The sequence below is a fragment of the Nerophis lumbriciformis genome, linkage group LG11 (assembly GCF_033978685.3).
Source record: "Nerophis lumbriciformis linkage group LG11, RoL_Nlum_v2.1, whole genome shotgun sequence".
NCBI classification, from domain to species: Eukaryota; Metazoa; Chordata; class Actinopteri; order Syngnathiformes; family Syngnathidae; genus Nerophis; species Nerophis lumbriciformis.
The window spans coordinates 7,882,216-7,899,144 of record NC_084558.2 but is presented as its reverse complement, the minus strand read 5'-3'; the positions used below and the strand labels follow the sequence as shown (position 1 = coordinate 7,899,144).

Here is a 16,929-nt window from a genome sequence, read left to right as displayed (position 1 = left end):
GCCATTTGTATACAAAATAGTGAATCGGTTCTTATCGTTCACTTTTTCTCTAACACGAACACAGTCAGAGTGTTACCGTTGAGTCTGGCAGCTTGGTTGGCCAGTTCCACGTATCTCTTGTAATCCGAGCGAAGTACTTTCCCTGCTGCGTCTCGCCAGCCCTTCCAAGCAAATAACAGTTCATCGTAGTCTCTGGACTCTGCCATGATCTTCTGGAGGTCTGAAACGTACACAACACGGTCACTACTGCACTAACTATAAAAAGAAAGACAGATTTGATCAGATGTTTAATTCATACCAGGATCCAGCGGGTGGCATTGGCCGTTTTCTCTGCAGACCTCGGCTACGCTGTATTTGGTCTCCATGTTGGACAGGAGATTGTTGTACTGAACACACACACATTTCGATAAAGCTTGCTCAGACGAAAGCAGTAGAAAGGTATTTCAGACTTGAACTCACCTCTTCAAGGTGTGCTGGTGACAGCGCAGCCCTCTCGATGTCGCTGAGTTTCTTAACAATGCGCTTGACTGATGCATCCTGGAAGTCAGCCGTGTCGAACCGGCGCGTCTGCTGCCCGTACCTTAGAGTATGGGAGGACATCACCAGGTTCTTCTCAAGCTGAGGAACAATAATGAAGACATTTAATTCATCTGATGGATGAATAGAGATAGTGGATAGATTTTGGATGTATGGTAAAGCTTAAGAGAATAGACGGCGGGCAATGGATGCATAGATGGTTTAATGAAGCGATGGATGCAGCAATAGATAATGGGTAGATGGCAATAATAGATGAATGCAGAGATAATGGATAGGAGGAAGGATATAAGGAAGATTATTGCTCAGAGAGGCTTGGATTGATTGTGAATGTGAAAGAAGGGTCAAAAGACAATGGAGTAATGGATGTATAGATTTAATGAGATTGCTGGATGATGACTAGATGATGGATGGAGGAAAGGACGAATAGGTAGTTGAAGGATTGACTAAAATAGATGGATGAAGGATCAAAACAGTTTGGATTAATGATGGATGGATGAATGGAAGAGTGAAGGATAAAAAAGGTGTGGAATTGCAAATTGAAAACGAGTGGATGGAAAGTTGTATCGGTGGTGTAGTGAGAGAGGTTGATGAAAGAGAATACAAAAATCTCATCTTTCTTGATCCTTTATCCCTCCTTAATTCCATCTATCGTCTTTTGATCCTCTTTCAATATAAACGCACACATGTGAAAGGAAAGACTAAAGGGAGTAGATGGATGGATGGAGGCAGGTAGGGAGGGATGGAAGATCAAAAGAAAATAGATGGGTGTTAGAACAAAGGAAGGATAAAGCATCCAAAGAACATGGATGGATAGAAATAATGAATAATGACTTAAGGATCAAATAGGCCAATAAATGTATGCATTAATATAAATAATGGATTGATGCATGGCTCCGTGGATGATTGACAGATAGATAAATTACTTTGTTCTCTATCAATAGATGGATGGATAATTAGACAAATGGTATATCATTGGATGGATAGATGGATGGATGGATATATGCATTGATGAATGGATTAATGGATCATGGATAATTGGGTGGATGGATAAACAGATGGATAATTAGATGGATGGATGATGAATTAAAAAAATAGATTGATGGTAGATGGATATATGGATAGATGAATAGATAGATGACGGCTAAATGGGTGGATGGATCATTTGATGGATGGATGAATAGATAGATGAATGACTGGATGGATAATTGGATGGATGGGTAGATGGAAGGATGATGGATGATTGAAGAGGTGATAAATGGATGGATGGATGACAGTGTTGATGTTCTCACCATATTCTGCTTGTTTTTTTCATTGATGTCAGTGTTGTAGGCCCATGAAGCTTCTGTATAAGCATTCCACACCACTTCAGCTGTGCTGTTGTATTCTTCTAGAAGCTGCTTTGCGTCTAGCTCATCTGTGTTCTTATCTAGATGGACAAGAAGAACATTAGCCACGATTCAGCAGCAACAAGAACAGGATGTATGTGTGTGTTTATGTAATTTTGTCTTGTATGTCAGTCGTCTACTTTTGTCTTACCAATATCCTCTGGGTAGCCCTCAGGAACAGGTGGGACCCAGTTGAAGTCGGGCCATCCGAGGGTATCATTGACATTTTGCTCTTGCAGCCACTTAATAATGGGGTCAAAGTATCTCATCAGCGATCCCGCATCCATCTTGTTTGTGCCTAGAGCGTCTTGGAGCACTACAGGCCACGGTTTGGAGGAGCCTGCCTGAAGAACTTTCCTAAAGGACAATGACCGGTTTTAGAAAAAGAAAAAGAAAAATGTTCATTAAAACTTGCCAAACAACATACTTTAAAATTGCTCCTGCTTCTGCAGAGCGGTAGATGTCACACGTGTGCAAGGGTCCATTGTGTTTGGCTGCCTGGCACAGTTTTTCATGGAACTGGAACTGCAGGATGAAGCTGACAAAATACCTGCAGAAGACAGATTAGCAAAGTCAACAGTTGATATTTAGCTTGAGAAGAAGTTGAGTGACAATGGCTTTTACTGCACATAATCTAAAATGTCTTAATGCACAAATGTGACACAAGAGTGCCTTATAGATAGGAAGAAGAATGTTCTGTAAAATAACCCCAGCTGGGGTCATTGCAACCAGCTTCCTGCGATTGTAAAGCGTTTCTATTGTTTAGAAACACATTCCCGGCTATTGAATGACTACATTAGGTTCACAGTATACAGTAAAACTTTAATTCCCATCTCGCAGATATTTTTTCACAATGTTATTCTCTTGTCGTCATGCGTGTTTATGACTGTCGGCCCATAAAACACTTGGTTACAAGCACACACTCCTGATGCTCTGAAAGCTTGTGTAGTTAACATGTCAATACAAAGTGAATTATGCAATTCTATGTCGAGAAACAAGATGCTACCTGATGTAAGGTGTATTTCCAGGGATGTGGAATTTTGCACCGGCATCAAAGTGCTCCTCAGTGCGCTTGGTGGGCGGGCAGATGCCTTGATATTTTGTCCTTGAGCAAGAAAAAAGAAACAGATGGCTTATGTAACTAAAATACAATGGAAAGTTATTTAGTGTAAAACAGTCTGCGTGTTGAGGTAAAGTAGCAACACCTCTACATACACAAAGCAAAATTAATCATTTATTAGCTACTAATCCAAGCTAATAGCTATTGGCACAAACACAACTCTTTGTTAATCCTTGTTCTTTAAAGGCTTTAAATCGGAAAATGTATCACGATTTATTGGAACAATAAAACAATTTAAAGCCAGTGGTACAAAATCCAAAGTCCAAATCATAAGATAAAGCATTGCATTGGTTTATGTTAAGATAACATTAGACTTAGACTTCCTTTTATTGTCATTCAAATTTTAACTTTACAGTACAGGTAACAACGGAATTTCGTTGCATTAGCTGGTAGTGCAGGATAAAAGAGCATCGGGACAACATGGGATTAAAAAAACATTATTGGAACGTTTTTGTGTACCGGTAGTTTTACCAGTTTAGACTGATTTAATGATTTAATAAACAATTTTTTAAAGTTACATTCATTCAACACAGCTAAAATGGCTTAGAAAAATAAAAAGTGAAAGGCACATTCAGGATCTCTCAAAAATTAAGAATGCAATGCCATTAGTACTGGAAGAACTCCAAACGGCAAACAAAAATGGGTGACTGCCTTTACCTCTTATGGCGTTAAATCCTGTCATGATAAACTTAAGTACCAGATTTTATGTTGCTTGCACTGGTGACGAGTGCAAATCATTTCTCATTCACCAGCCTTCACCAGGGGTTTCACTAAGCATGATTTGGGTTCAAATATGTACTTTTTTGGGCTAACTACAAATACTTGTGTATATATAGTCCAACATGCCACACTGGCTTTCTGGAAGATAAGCTGAGGAATATCCGCCGAAAACTAAGGGATGATCAGCGCCGTTATTGCAGAAGGGGTGGCTCATCTGAAGTCGCTGTTCGACTTGAAGAAGTTACAGAAAGTGATGAGTCTGTCCAAGAATGGATAACTGTAATCAAAAGGATGAAGCCTAGTCCTGAGAACCTTTCTTCGATCAAGATGGGTATGGACAAAACCTACTTCCACCGAAGATGCTCACACATTATCTGCCCCCTACTGTGTCAGGAAGATCTAAGCGATGGACAAAATGCAGCATCAAATCAGCGCTATGCTACATGTTGGACAATAAACAAGTAAGAATATCTTAATTTGTGATAAGAATATAAAACAAGTGAGATATCGTAATAAATACATTATTCATAACTTGTAAAGATCATCTGTGTGCATGACGTAATAAAATGTGTTGCATACACTGTGTGTTTTAGCCAGGAACAAGCTTCCATGACCTCCTACAAACCACTGACCCTGCTCCAGTGATGCAACCTCGTCTGGTGAGCATTGGACATCCCAGCACAATATCAACATAATATGTCATCGTGGCTGCCAATGACTACGTAATCATTCCACTCCAGGTAAAGGGCCTCACCTGCAGTCTGGACAAACTCTTCAAGTTGTACTGGGTTTGTAACCTTGCCTGTTTGGTAAAGTATGAGTTGTTGATTGAAAAAATGGCAGCCTGTGGACATGATTTAAACATTTTGAGTATGATAAGTGTGGCCAGTTGTGTGTCTATATTTGGTCATTGCTACAGACCTGGTTGTGTGGTTTCCTTAAAATGTGATCTGGACAACGAACATATCTTTGGAGAGACAGTGTATATTGTTCCCTTTTTTGACCGTGATGAGGTGTTCATTTTGTTGAGAGTTCTCACTGTTAAGTATTTTGATGACCACCTTCACACTTATGTGATTAAAAAGACAAATTAATTTCAAGTAGAGATGTCTTCGGCATTTATCGGCCGATAATATCGGCAGGCCGATATTATCGGCCGATAAATGCGTTAAAATGTAATATCGGAAATTATCGGTATCGTTTTTTTTTATTATCGGTATCGTTTTTTTTTTGTTTTTTTTTAAAAAATTTTATTAAATCAACATAACACAAGATACACTTACAATTAGTGCACCAACCCATATATCAATATATATCAATACAGTCTGCAAGGGATACAGTCCGTAAACACACATGATTGTGCATGCTGCTGGTCCACTAATAGTACTAACCTTTAACAGTTAATTTGACTAATTTTCATTAATTACTAGTGTCTATGTAACTGTTTTTATATTGTTTTACTTTCTTTTTTATTCAAGAAAATGTTTTTAATTTTTTTATCTTATTTTATTATTTTATTTTTTTTAAAGTACCTGGTTGTCCAAATTAGGCATAATAATGTGTTAACTCCACGACTGCATATATCGGTTGATATCGGTATCGGTTGATATCGGTATCGTAATTAAAGAGTTGACAATATCGGAATATCGGATATCGGCAAAAAGCCATTATCGGACATCCCTAATTTCAAGTGATTAATCTGAAAATTGCAACTGATGCTTTGCCACTTGATGTATATGAGCTGGGAGATTCTGAATTGCACTTACAGACAAGATATAGACTTATGTCCGAAATGTTGTGACTTGTGGTAAACGTGAATGTAAGTAAATGTAATGAATAGAAGGAATTATTGAATTAAATGCCAATTAAATTTCAATTATGTTGTTTTTTTACATAGCATAGCATGCACACACACAAACACGTGCTGCCAATATACACTAAATGTGTTGATTTTGAGTAAGTAACAAACATTTGTTACTAAAACCTACACATTTACTGTGTTAATATAAGTAACAAAGTTAATGTGAACAAAAATAGAGTTGTCCCCCTCTGGACATGGAGATATGTAAAAAAACAACACAAATTGTGTTATTTCCAACACATTCGTTTTAAGAGTGTACCTAAAAAAATGACTATACATTGTTGCTGTGTGTGACTGGGCTCTATAGTTACCACCAGACTGAGTCAGGTTGGAGTGCTCAGGGTGTATTTTTCGTGCAAAAACAGCATAGAAATGATCAAACCCGCAATGGAATAAACTAAATATCATAAATACATTTATAATGGACAATAAAAGTAGTTGTCAAGACTTGATCTTGGTTGTTTGCTTTTCCGGGATGCAGCGGAAAGTTGGCACGGGCGAGACGGGAACCAAGGTACATGATTTATTTATTAACTATAAATACAAAAAAAAAGATCAAACAAAAAGCGCGCACAGTGGCGGAGAATAAACTATGAACAATTAAACAAAACATTAACTGTGGCTTGAGAAACAAAAACTTACTTGGCATGGAAACGGCATGAAAAAGGAGCAGCAAGGATCATAAGGGTGTGCAGAAGCATATATGGGGTGCGAGGTCGTCAGAAAACAAACTGAAAAACACTGAACTTAAATACTACAGACATGATTAACGAAAACAGGTGCGTGACTCAAGACGTGAAACAGGTGCGTGACTGACAGGTGAAAACTAATGGTTGCTATGGTGACAAGACAAGGGAGTGAAAAGACAGAAACTAAACAAAACATGACTTAAAACAAAACATGATTACACAAACATGACAGTAGTCAGCAGTTCTATCTGAACTCTGCTTGCCCTTTAAAGTGCAATACATTATAATCAAAAACGAGTACCTGTCAAAAACAGCCATATAGTGTTACCAACTTTGACAGGCATAATAAAATCAAATACATAAAAATAAACCAAAAGCTGAAATAACAAAGACATTTCGGCGTCTTTAAACATGACCGTGGCACCCTGGTCACGTGATCGGCGCTGCGCGCGAACAAAAACATATTTAACGAACCCGGAAGTGATAAAGCGGTTTGGCCGGCGGGGAGAACGCGGCACGACAGGTGCAATGTCAATGTGTTGACATTTAACTTGTATTTAGAGAGGTGAATAGAGGTAAAAGAGAGGAAATATCGTTACTGTTGTTCCTAATTTGATGGCTTTGACGGCACAAGAGGGAAGAAAAGTCAAGTGTGGCTATTCGTTGGTGTTTATATGGGCACGTGCTCCTTCACACGTTATCTCTTTTGTAAGTCAATTGTAGCTTCATACTCATGTTGAATATGGTTGCAAATGATGAAAAAAAGTACTAAAAGCGTGAACCTTAGGTATACAACTGAAACATTAATTGGCTCACCTGAGGTACCACCATTCAGAGTTGTAGCGTTCTGGGGGTGTATTCCCGCTGAACACGCCCCATCTCCACTGGTCGATGAGGTAGCCAAAAGGAAGGAAGGCTATCTTCTCCAGAGCCATCTTTAACAGGTAATTAATGTCTGAGTCTGAAAAACAAAATGTATGTATATCCATTTAATGTTTGGATGTGGCCCCTTACTGTACGTCTCATGTCTCTTTACTAGGATCAGAAGTCACGGATTCCAGTAGTCCAATGGTCTTCAGATGTTTTGGAGTTGAAACCGACAAAGACAAGACGTCGCCGATAGCCTCGTGAAATCCAGGATTGGCCCCGCGACGGAAGCCCACCGGTTGGTCCTTGTACTGCAGGTAATACTGGATGTGGCCCATCTCATGGTGGACGGTAAAGAGCTGCTCCATTGTCACAGTCGTGCACTGCTTGATCCTATAACACATGCAATCCATTAATATACACATGTCTTGATGCAGTCAAAAGAGGTACAGGAGTAACCCAAATAATACACATTTGATGTCCACTCTTTTTCAAGGCTGTATTTTAAAAATACGATGAAAGAGGACAAACAATTTTTTTTTTATACCATGTTTGAAAATTATGGTTTGTAGACATTTTATAATTTGTAGATGCTTGTTTGAAGACTACTTCATTGATGGCCATTATTTTAAAATTAGCATCTTAACTCCGTTTAATACACTTTTTTTTCCCACTGAGTGTGTGTGTGTGTGTGTGTGTGTGTGTGTGTGTGTGTGTGTGTGTGTGTGTGTGTGTGTGTGTGTGTGTGTGTCTGTGCGTGAGTGACAGGAAGTAAAGCTCCCTTGGTCTGCATGAATAAATCGCTAGACAAGCAGTCTTTCTCAGGTTGTTTTTATAATCTAGGGAATGAGTTGTCTCATTTGGGTCATTAAAGTATTTGTCACATTATGTATGTTTCATTTGTTGTTGTTGCAGTTTGCCCTAGTGTATTTATGTGGACTGCAGGTCCGTTTTATTTCAAATTCAAAAGTCTGATAACAATTTAATTTGAGCTGACAACTGCAGGATGCCCAGGGTGATGATACAGTGTGGTCATATGCTTTGGTAAAAGCAGAGTTTTACATTAGATTGTTGTGCACCTGAAATGTACTTTATTAATAATTTATTAAGGGGTGCTTTGAGAAAGCATGACTGTTGGTTTTCTGTTTACCATCGCCAAGGCAAGAAGTATTGTTTTGATTCACATGTGTTGTTTTGTTTGGCAGAATTACACAAAAATTACAAAACCTATTTTTCATAAAACTTAGTGGAAGATTTCATTAAAGTTGTCTTCAAAAATCCAATATAACAGAGCTATGATTGATCCATTCAAGGACAGAAATGTTCCTAAAGTCTTACAGTATGTCATCTTTAGGGATGTAGCGATTACCGGTCTTAATGGTAAATCGATATAAAACTCTCTTAGGCCATGTCTACACTAAGTCGTTTAACCCCTTAAACCCATAATTATTTAGCCTAAGCCCCGTTTCAACCACACTAAACCAGAGTTTAAGGTCCCCCTCCGCGGACAAATTTTTACACGGGTAAGTCAGCCGTGTAATTCTTGAATCTCCGGCACTTAGCTTTGTATGGACTCATTGATCGTTTACAAAGTGAGTTCAGAGAGAAAGTGACGCCAGAAAGACCTCGCCCACACAGGAAGTGACGTCAGAAAGAACACGCTACAGCCAGCTTCATAATAAAGCTCGGAGCTAACCACTGGAAATATGAAGGCGAGTCATCCAGACATACCCGTGTTTCTCCTTCTTCTACATGTACAGACGCTTGTGGAAATCACTCATGAATACCTTAAGAGAAAGCGAATTGCAGCCATTTCGGATACAACACTTCTCAGACGGCAAGAGAACTTTCCAATATCCGGCCGGATTAGCTGTGATGCTACTTAGCGAAAAACGTTGTCCATTTGTCGAAGGAGAGACAACAAGAATGCTAGCTCCCATGGATGTGATAAAAAAAGATAGCGTGTGCTTTGTATTACCTGGCCGTCGAGGAAAACGGTGAATGCATTTGGACTGGCAAAGCGGACTGTATCAGTTATTGTCCGCCATGTATGTCGCGGACTCTATGTCTAAGTCCAGAGTATATAAAGTCACCAAAAATGAATGGACAATGAAGGTGAAGTCAAAAGAGTGAGTGTCCTGACCAGATATCTAGATCCCTAGTTTGATTTATGTAAAATGTTCTTTATCACATTGTTTACGTGTCTAATAAAGTTTTGATTAATTTATGATGTCTCAGGTGTGATTCACTACAATAGGGCCCCACAGCACACTGAATTCCAGTTAATTGAAATACCACAACACTGGATAATTCCGATAAGTTACATTTGAGAAATTGCACACAAAACAACTCTGGAGATGACTATGACGCGCATTTTCCGCGCATGCGTACTAGGTCGCGTTGTGCTGGCGGACGGAGGGGGGCGGGGGTCTTAAACGGTGGCATTGTTGAGTGTGGACATAGATAAGGTTAGGTGTGATTTACCCTGGATAACCTTGAGTGTAAAAGGGGCCTTAAATTGAAATGACTAGTTTGTAAAGCTGCACGATTAAACGAAATAGAAGCGACACTGAGGTTTTAATTAGTGCGGTTAATAACCGCAAAAGGCTGAAGTTTTTTTTGTTTTGTTTTTTTTCCACCGCCGTTTACCAGCATATGACTGACGGATATGTTGGCCAATCAGAATTATTGAGCCTCGTATATACTAAATATACATAAACATTTGTTTAGCATTTTTAAAGAAAATATATGCATCACTGCAAATTAGAATTATCATTTCATATATGATGAGGTCATATTGACCACGCCCCCACCGCCACGCATATAGTGGCAGTCTAGGGGAAATCCTGTTAACTGATAGCAGGCTAACATTAACATGGTAGCATCCTAACATTAACATGCTAACTTTTTTTCTAGCTAATTTTGCATGCGTGCACTTTATAGTCTTATGATTTGGTACTTGACACATTTTAGAGTGTTAGCATGCTAACTGTTTTAGCCGATTTTATATCCGAACACCTCAGAGTCATATAACTTGGTATTTGAAACATACTCTTAGCAGGCTAATGTTAACATGTTGGCATCCTAACATTAGCAATTAGGTTTTTTCTCCAAATCGTGCAACCCTGCCGGTGTGCAAGTTTTCACCTGCACTTGAACACCAATAAGACAAACAAGCTTGTGATTGACCGGTGAAAATCCTGGGATCAGACATAGAAATAGTGAAATAATTCAAATACCTGGATGTTCATCTCAACAATAAACTGGACTATAGGCTCACAATTCAAACAGGGTCCTACAGGGGCAGCGTGGCTCTCAGGTGGTTGAGCGGACGGCCAGAAACTTGAGGGTTCCTGGTTCGGATCCAGCTTCCCCCATCCTAGTCACTGTCGCTGTGTCCTTGGGCAAAACACTCTACCCACCTTACTCCTAGTTCAACCCACACTTGTGTAAATGTAGCTTAAATGTGGATAATGGGTTTCGCAATGTGAAGCGCTTTGAGTCCCTAGAGAAAAGTGCTATATAAATATAATTCACTTTACTACTGTGCACTTTTTATGACACCCTGTTGGCTTCTGCGGTGTTGTATGCCATCGCTTGCTGGGGTGGGGGCAGCACGGTCAGAGACAGGAACAGACTTAATAACTGAATGAGGAAGATGACTCTGTCCTAGGCTGCCCACTAAACAGCATTGAGGAGGTGGCCGATAGAAGGATGGTGACAAAGTTGACATCCTTGAGGAGACCCTGAGTTGCTCCTTCAGCATTAGATTGTTATAGCCACGGTGCAAGAAGGAGCGCTACCACAGGTCCTTTCTGCCCACAGCTATAAGACTTTACAAAGCACTTATGTGATTACTGTGATCTTTTTCCTGATGTGCAAGACGGGTGTTAAGATATTGTTTTATTTTTATCTATACATCAATACAATGCAATCGATATTGCGCAATAAGTATTATTACATTTTTTTAGTTTTTCATTACATTGTACTTCTGTTACTCCTTGTAAAAATCTGCACTGCAACAACATAATCTCCCGTTTGTGGGAATAAAAGTATATCTATAAAAGTGTTATCTACTTCGTTAATAAACTCACAGACCGGAGGAGAAGAAAGCTTGCTCACTGATTGCCAGCGCTATGTTTTGCTAACTAGCATGCTCATCCCTGGCTATCTTAAAAATGCTAACATGAATACAAGGGACATTAGTGTCTTTCCCCATTACAAACGTTATAGCCCAATCTAAACTTGTATAAAAACAATATTGTCTGAGGCAAAAAGTTATTCCAAGTGTGCGCATTCAACATACAGACACTGCTCTATTAGCATATAAATATGAAGATATATATTGTGTCTCTATTTATTTTCAATAAAAGGTTGTTAAAAGATTTCACTCCACCTCATCGCAGGGTCAACACAGATAGACAGACAACATTCACACTCACATTCACACACTAGGGCTAATTTAGTGTTGCCAATCAACCTATCCCCAGGTGCATGTCTTTGGAGGTGGGAGGAAGCCAGAGTACCTGGAGGGAACCCACTCAGTCACGGGGAGAACATGCAAACTCCACACAGAAAGACCCCAAGCCCGGGAATCGAACCCAGGACCTTTTTATTGTGAGGCACAAGCACTAACCACTGGTCACCGTGCTGCGCGATATCAACAAAAAAAAAAACCAAGTACTCGATATCTGCTTGCATCTAAAATTTCCGATACAAGTTCGGAAACAAGCAGTCCTTAAGCGCATTTACTTGTGCAAAGCTTGACATCCAAATGTCCTCCAATAATTTGCAGCAGGTTACTAGGAGATAGCAGCTACACAACAGCTAAGCCCACAATAGCACCCAAGCTAGACATATGTAATAAGTGTTCTTTAATATTGAAATCTAAAAGACATTGTCAATACAACACGTATCAAATAAATATATTTACGTATTACTTCCACATATAAATTCTCCGAAGCAGAAGCGTAGTAGAATATGTACAGTAACAAACGTGTCATTCAACTAACTGTCATTCGCTTAACTTTAATGAATTATTGTGAACACTAAGTGTCGCCAAAAAACTAATTAGCACTCCATTTCAATTTAAAGACTGCAAAAGTCAGGTTGGTGTTTTTTCATTAGGTTGGTGTTTTTCGATAAATGTGTTTTTTTTATTAATATGCAATTGATATCGCAAAGCCCAAAATTCAAGGCTCCAATCGCGGTATCGTAAGTGAAATAGTTGTATTGGGACACCCACAATAAGAAATTCTTATATTGCTACATCCTTAGTTATCTTCCATGAACCAGGAAGTGTCTCGCTATCCCACAAATGGACATATAAAAGCGTTTAGATATTTTTGCATTACACATTAGATAACAAGTAGATGGAAACTTTTCTGTCTTTGCAGTGACTTCATTCTGTATTTTATCTTTTAAAGTTACCTGAAGTCTTTGCGGTTGTAAAAGTCCCAAGCGGACGCATGACACACCACCTCCCGACCTTCGGGCTTGTGCAGCATGGATTCTTCCCAGAACTCCTGAGGCATCTCAGCCAAACCCAAAGAAGTGAAGAACTCCTCGGCAACCCGGAACATGTGTGTGGCATTGTAACCCTGGGAAACAAATACAGTAATGCAACGCAGTATTTATTATTATTATATATTTTTTTCTCCCCACTTACTTGTTTGACCATTTCATCAGTCACGTCCAAGTTGGGTTTGTCAGGAAATGGTATCATCAAACCGTAGATGTTGTTCCAGGTCTGGGCCCACATGTTTCCTGAGGTTGAGGAAGAAAACACACTTAAGCAACAATTCAGCCTTGTTATTGGACACGGCGCTTGCAGGCTCTGTAGGAAATGCCTGCGTGAAGCACGTCCATCTACGGCGATGAGATAAGCTTCTCAAAGCGGTGCACGTATTGTTTTCAAGCAAAGTGTTGTTACCGAGCAGATGAGCAGGGATTGGTCCTTGAAGGTTGATGTACTTGGGTCCGTACTGATTGTAGAGTTGGCGGCGCACAAATGCGTGCAGGTTCTGATAAAGCGGCTCTATTGTCTTGTACAGTTTCTCGATGACATCCTGGAAGTTGTCGGTCTCATACCAGGAGCGCCAGTCATCGCCAGTGTCCTTAAAGCCTACACAAAGGCACATAATGTTGATACTGTACGACTATTTGCTAGGAGTTTGAATCATTTTATGATCAATTATACATATTTTATCGTAATACATGACACATTCCTGTTAACATTATTATTTTCTTTTAATGCTGGATCTGGCCTTGGAAGAACAATAATGGACGAAGAAAAGAATATGTTAATTCAACATTCTTGTAGTATATTACAAAGCGTTTCTACTCAAGGAATACAATTATCGTGTTTAAATACATTGAAGTCACCTCATTGAAATGCTATAGAATGCAGAGATTTCTTCTGGACAATCTCTAAAAAATATAATTTATATAACAAAATTAGTACTGTCAAAATATTTTTTTTTAAATCTGAATAATCACACTTCAATGTAGTTTATTCACAGTAAATTACATGCTTATCTAATTTAAAATACCTTTAAATATGTAATACTTTGACACTCATGCAATTTTTTTTTCAGAATGTCGTACACAAACATTTTTTTTATATTTTACTGGATTGTACATCCTTTTATTTGATAAAAAAAAAATGCTAACCATATTGTCTACCTCAGTGATTTTCAAACTGTGGTACACAGGCTCCATCTAGTGGTACGCCAAAGTGTTTTATTTTCCTACATTCAAACACAGCGTTACTGTTCAAACTGTAATGTTATAGTGGCCGAAAATATTAAATATTCTTGTTAAATATAACCGCTGCCTTGTTTTTAATGAATACTTAGGCCTACTACGTGACTGTATTTTAATGTTGGTCATTATGGTGGTACTTGGTGAAAAAATTTAGAGTTCTACTTCATCTTTGCACTGGCGTACGTGCATTGACTTGATCACTGACGTAAAAAACAACCCACGCGACCCTTTAGGTAACCATTTGCGGGTAAGGTAAAGGAACTTTTGCAGTCAAAATAAATTGTGATTAATCCGCCTTTTCACATGAATACTGTGCCATTTTTTGTGATTAATCGCATGGGTTAACGCGCCAACATTGGCAACGTATTGAACCCTCTTTTTTTTCCAGACAAGTTTAAAAAAAAAAAAAATTTTAAAGCTAAAAAGATCAATATTTCCAATTCCACATGAAATTAAAACCTGTAGATTGCAATACAAAAATGACATCATACATAATTTATCAGCTGTTTAACAGTTATTTATGCTTCACTGAGGCCTGTTATGTAAAACTAGCATTTTGGCTCTCTGTTGTTTGCAAACCTCTCCCGCATTTGGGACATTTCTAGCTTCTGTATTGTGGTTGCATGTCATAGGTGAGTGTGAGTGACCGTAACAAAAGCTCTGCCTCGCTTGGAAAGTAGTTGATTGGCACCACCTGTTGGTACGTACATTTCTGAATATAAGACGACTCGAAAATTATTTTGTTGCAGACAAAAGTTTGGGCGGTGACAGTTGTTTTATTTTTTTGCCTAATGGGTAATTGCACTTTTTAAAATTTTGCCTATCATTCACAATCCCTATGTCCGCATGTCTTTTTTATGCATTCTAACTTGTAATATAGGGCAAGTACAAGGTGGCTAACAATGAAGCTACTGTTATGGAAGTCCTATTTTGCACCCAAAAAGTCCTCTAATAATGCATCCAAAAACCACAAACAATACCCCGTTTACTGTACATGTCGTGACCTGCATACTAACCAGATATTTGCAATATTGTTATTATAAGCGCTATCGCTGTGGAACTACTTTTAGCGGTGCCTGATCACAGAGAGCTAACTGGCTTATGCAGCTATTGACATATTGAGCCGGTATACTGCTGCTCCGTCCGTCTCTGCATTGGTAAAACTAAATTATCGCATATAAATCATGTCTGTCACTTGTATAGTAGAAGGTTATTGCCATAAACCGAGAAGTTGGTCAACTTTGACATTCAACTTAAACCCGGAGATATCCAGAAAAACATGAAGACGCTAGTTGCGCCTATGTTTTTTTTTTTTTTTTTTTATGTAAGGAATTATGATTAATTCTTTAAATGTGAAAATATAAACATCCCATCAGTGAGCATCCCACTGAGGACGGACATTGAACAGTAAGTGTTTTTTAAAACTATGTTACATGAGGCTTAGTGTTTTACCAAAGCTGGATCTGCTCATCATTCAGCTTCTAACACTTGTAGCTCGACCTCCTTATATTTAGGCAAAAAAAATATAAGGTTCTGGATCATCATTTGTCCCAAAGCAGTCGTTGTCTCTCAAGAAGTCTGCCACGCTTGGTAGTAGTTGTTACTGTTGCAGAATATACCGAACATTCTGATGCGCCCGTGAAATTAATGAGCCACTGTATGTTTAAAATGACAGAAATATGTAAATATAACATGTTGTATGAATGTGCCTGTTACTACATGGCATAAATGCTTACAGCGTAAATATAAAACAATGATGGATGTTTTTTAGAGCGTTTTATAGGAGGAATTAATATAATTTTTATTAACTCTATTGTTAGCTAACTCTTGCTAGTGTTTTTTTTCTTTCTTTTTTTTTCTTTTACAAACTAAAATGTTTAAAAAGAAAAAAAAACCTTACTTTATACAGCGTTACTTAAATGTTGGCATGATGAGATGTCAGGAAGGTCTGTGAAAGGCAGGGTAACGTCTAATATTAGTGTTCTTATCCATGCTTGAACGATACACAAGCCTACAGCTCGGTGGCAGCAGTGCTCAAATTAATTAATACATCAATATTAAAATAATCAATAGTATTTCAATACCAGAAGCGACGTGAACACAGGAAAAATTGTGAAACACTGCCATATACTGACACGTGGGACATTCTTTTTGACTTTAGTTAACAAATCGTTGCATGTCTGTCAGTGGTCGCACAATTCATTTTTGTGACGTGTAGTAAAGTGCGTGTGCGTGAGTCAGTCAGCATTGGTGCACTTTCTTACCATCAGCTTGTGCGGCCTTGTTGCTGAGCTCCACAAATCTGCGGTAGTGCTTCTTGAGTGGGACGCCAGATGCGTTGTGCCAGCCCTCCCAAGCATATAGCAGCCTCTTGTAGCTCCTGGAGTTGGCCATGATGTCTGTTAGGTCTGCAAAGGACCACACACACACACAGCTATTGGCAAGAAAGGTTTGTAGGGTAAATGCCAACATGAACGTGTTAGTCATTAGTTCCATGACATACTGTAAAGCAACACTGCGACAACAAAGCAAGGAAGAAAAGGCAATGAAGAGGTGAAAGTGGACGCAGGAGAACAGATAGACAAATCCTGTTTGTTTTTCTAATGACGCCAATGTTTTTGTGAAGGGTTGTGCCACTTTTACCCCATTCTGCCCTTTATTATTTCCACCCAAACCAATCATCAAAATGGAGGATGAAGACATACGCCTGTTTACAAGTCATAGTTTCCATCCTCCAGGCCACGGTCGGCACTAAACACTTTTTGTTTAGTGCCACAAGCACTAGTGGGGCTCACATTATCAGAAATGCTCTGTCCTTGTTCAAGTCACTTTAGATGTGCACAGTTTACTTTTGGAGCCTTTAGCTAAGGGGTCACAAAAAGCCTAAGAATAAGTGCTTGTTTTCTAGTGTTGCAGACAAAATAAAACGCTATTGTTGACAACACGTGCCTCAGCTATTAGAATGTTATTCCTGTGGCTTTTTGC

The 16,929-nt window shown here is 38.9% G+C and overlaps 2 protein-coding genes across 5 annotated transcripts in view; one reads left to right on the top strand and one right to left on the bottom strand.

The window, feature by feature from the left end:
* ace (angiotensin I converting enzyme (peptidyl-dipeptidase A) 1) overlaps positions 1 to 16,929 on the bottom strand; it is a 35,284-nt gene that overhangs the window by 14,058 nt on the left and 4,297 nt on the right. Inside the window, exons 4-16 of the mRNA XM_061967511.1 lie at positions 16,209 to 16,352; positions 13,112 to 13,303; positions 12,848 to 12,945; positions 12,610 to 12,779; positions 7,349 to 7,572; positions 7,129 to 7,273; positions 2,929 to 3,027; positions 2,350 to 2,472; positions 2,074 to 2,279; positions 1,827 to 1,963; positions 460 to 618; positions 299 to 386; positions 77 to 220 (exon numbers count right to left, since the gene is read on the bottom strand). Coding sequence (XP_061823495.1) covers positions 77 to 220; positions 299 to 386; positions 460 to 618; positions 1,827 to 1,963; positions 2,074 to 2,279; positions 2,350 to 2,472; positions 2,929 to 3,027; positions 7,129 to 7,273; positions 7,349 to 7,572; positions 12,610 to 12,779; positions 12,848 to 12,945; positions 13,112 to 13,303; positions 16,209 to 16,352 — 1,929 coding nt within the window. The remainder of the gene's footprint in view (positions 1 to 76; positions 221 to 298; positions 387 to 459; positions 619 to 1,826; positions 1,964 to 2,073; positions 2,280 to 2,349; positions 2,473 to 2,928; positions 3,028 to 7,128; positions 7,274 to 7,348; positions 7,573 to 12,609; positions 12,780 to 12,847; positions 12,946 to 13,111; positions 13,304 to 16,208; positions 16,353 to 16,929) is intronic.
* The window catches only part of abi3b (ABI family, member 3b), a 37,247-nt gene continuing 27,106 nt past the window's right edge, over positions 6,789 to 16,929 (top strand). For 3 of the 4 annotated variants that reach the window (XM_061967520.1, XM_061967521.1, XM_061967517.1), the window contains exons 1-2: positions 6,789 to 7,256; positions 7,352 to 7,496. The gene's annotated coding sequence lies outside the window, so the exon portion shown is untranslated. The remainder of the gene's footprint in view (positions 7,257 to 7,351; positions 7,497 to 16,929) is intronic. The other variant, XM_061967516.1, reaches the window with a different exon arrangement.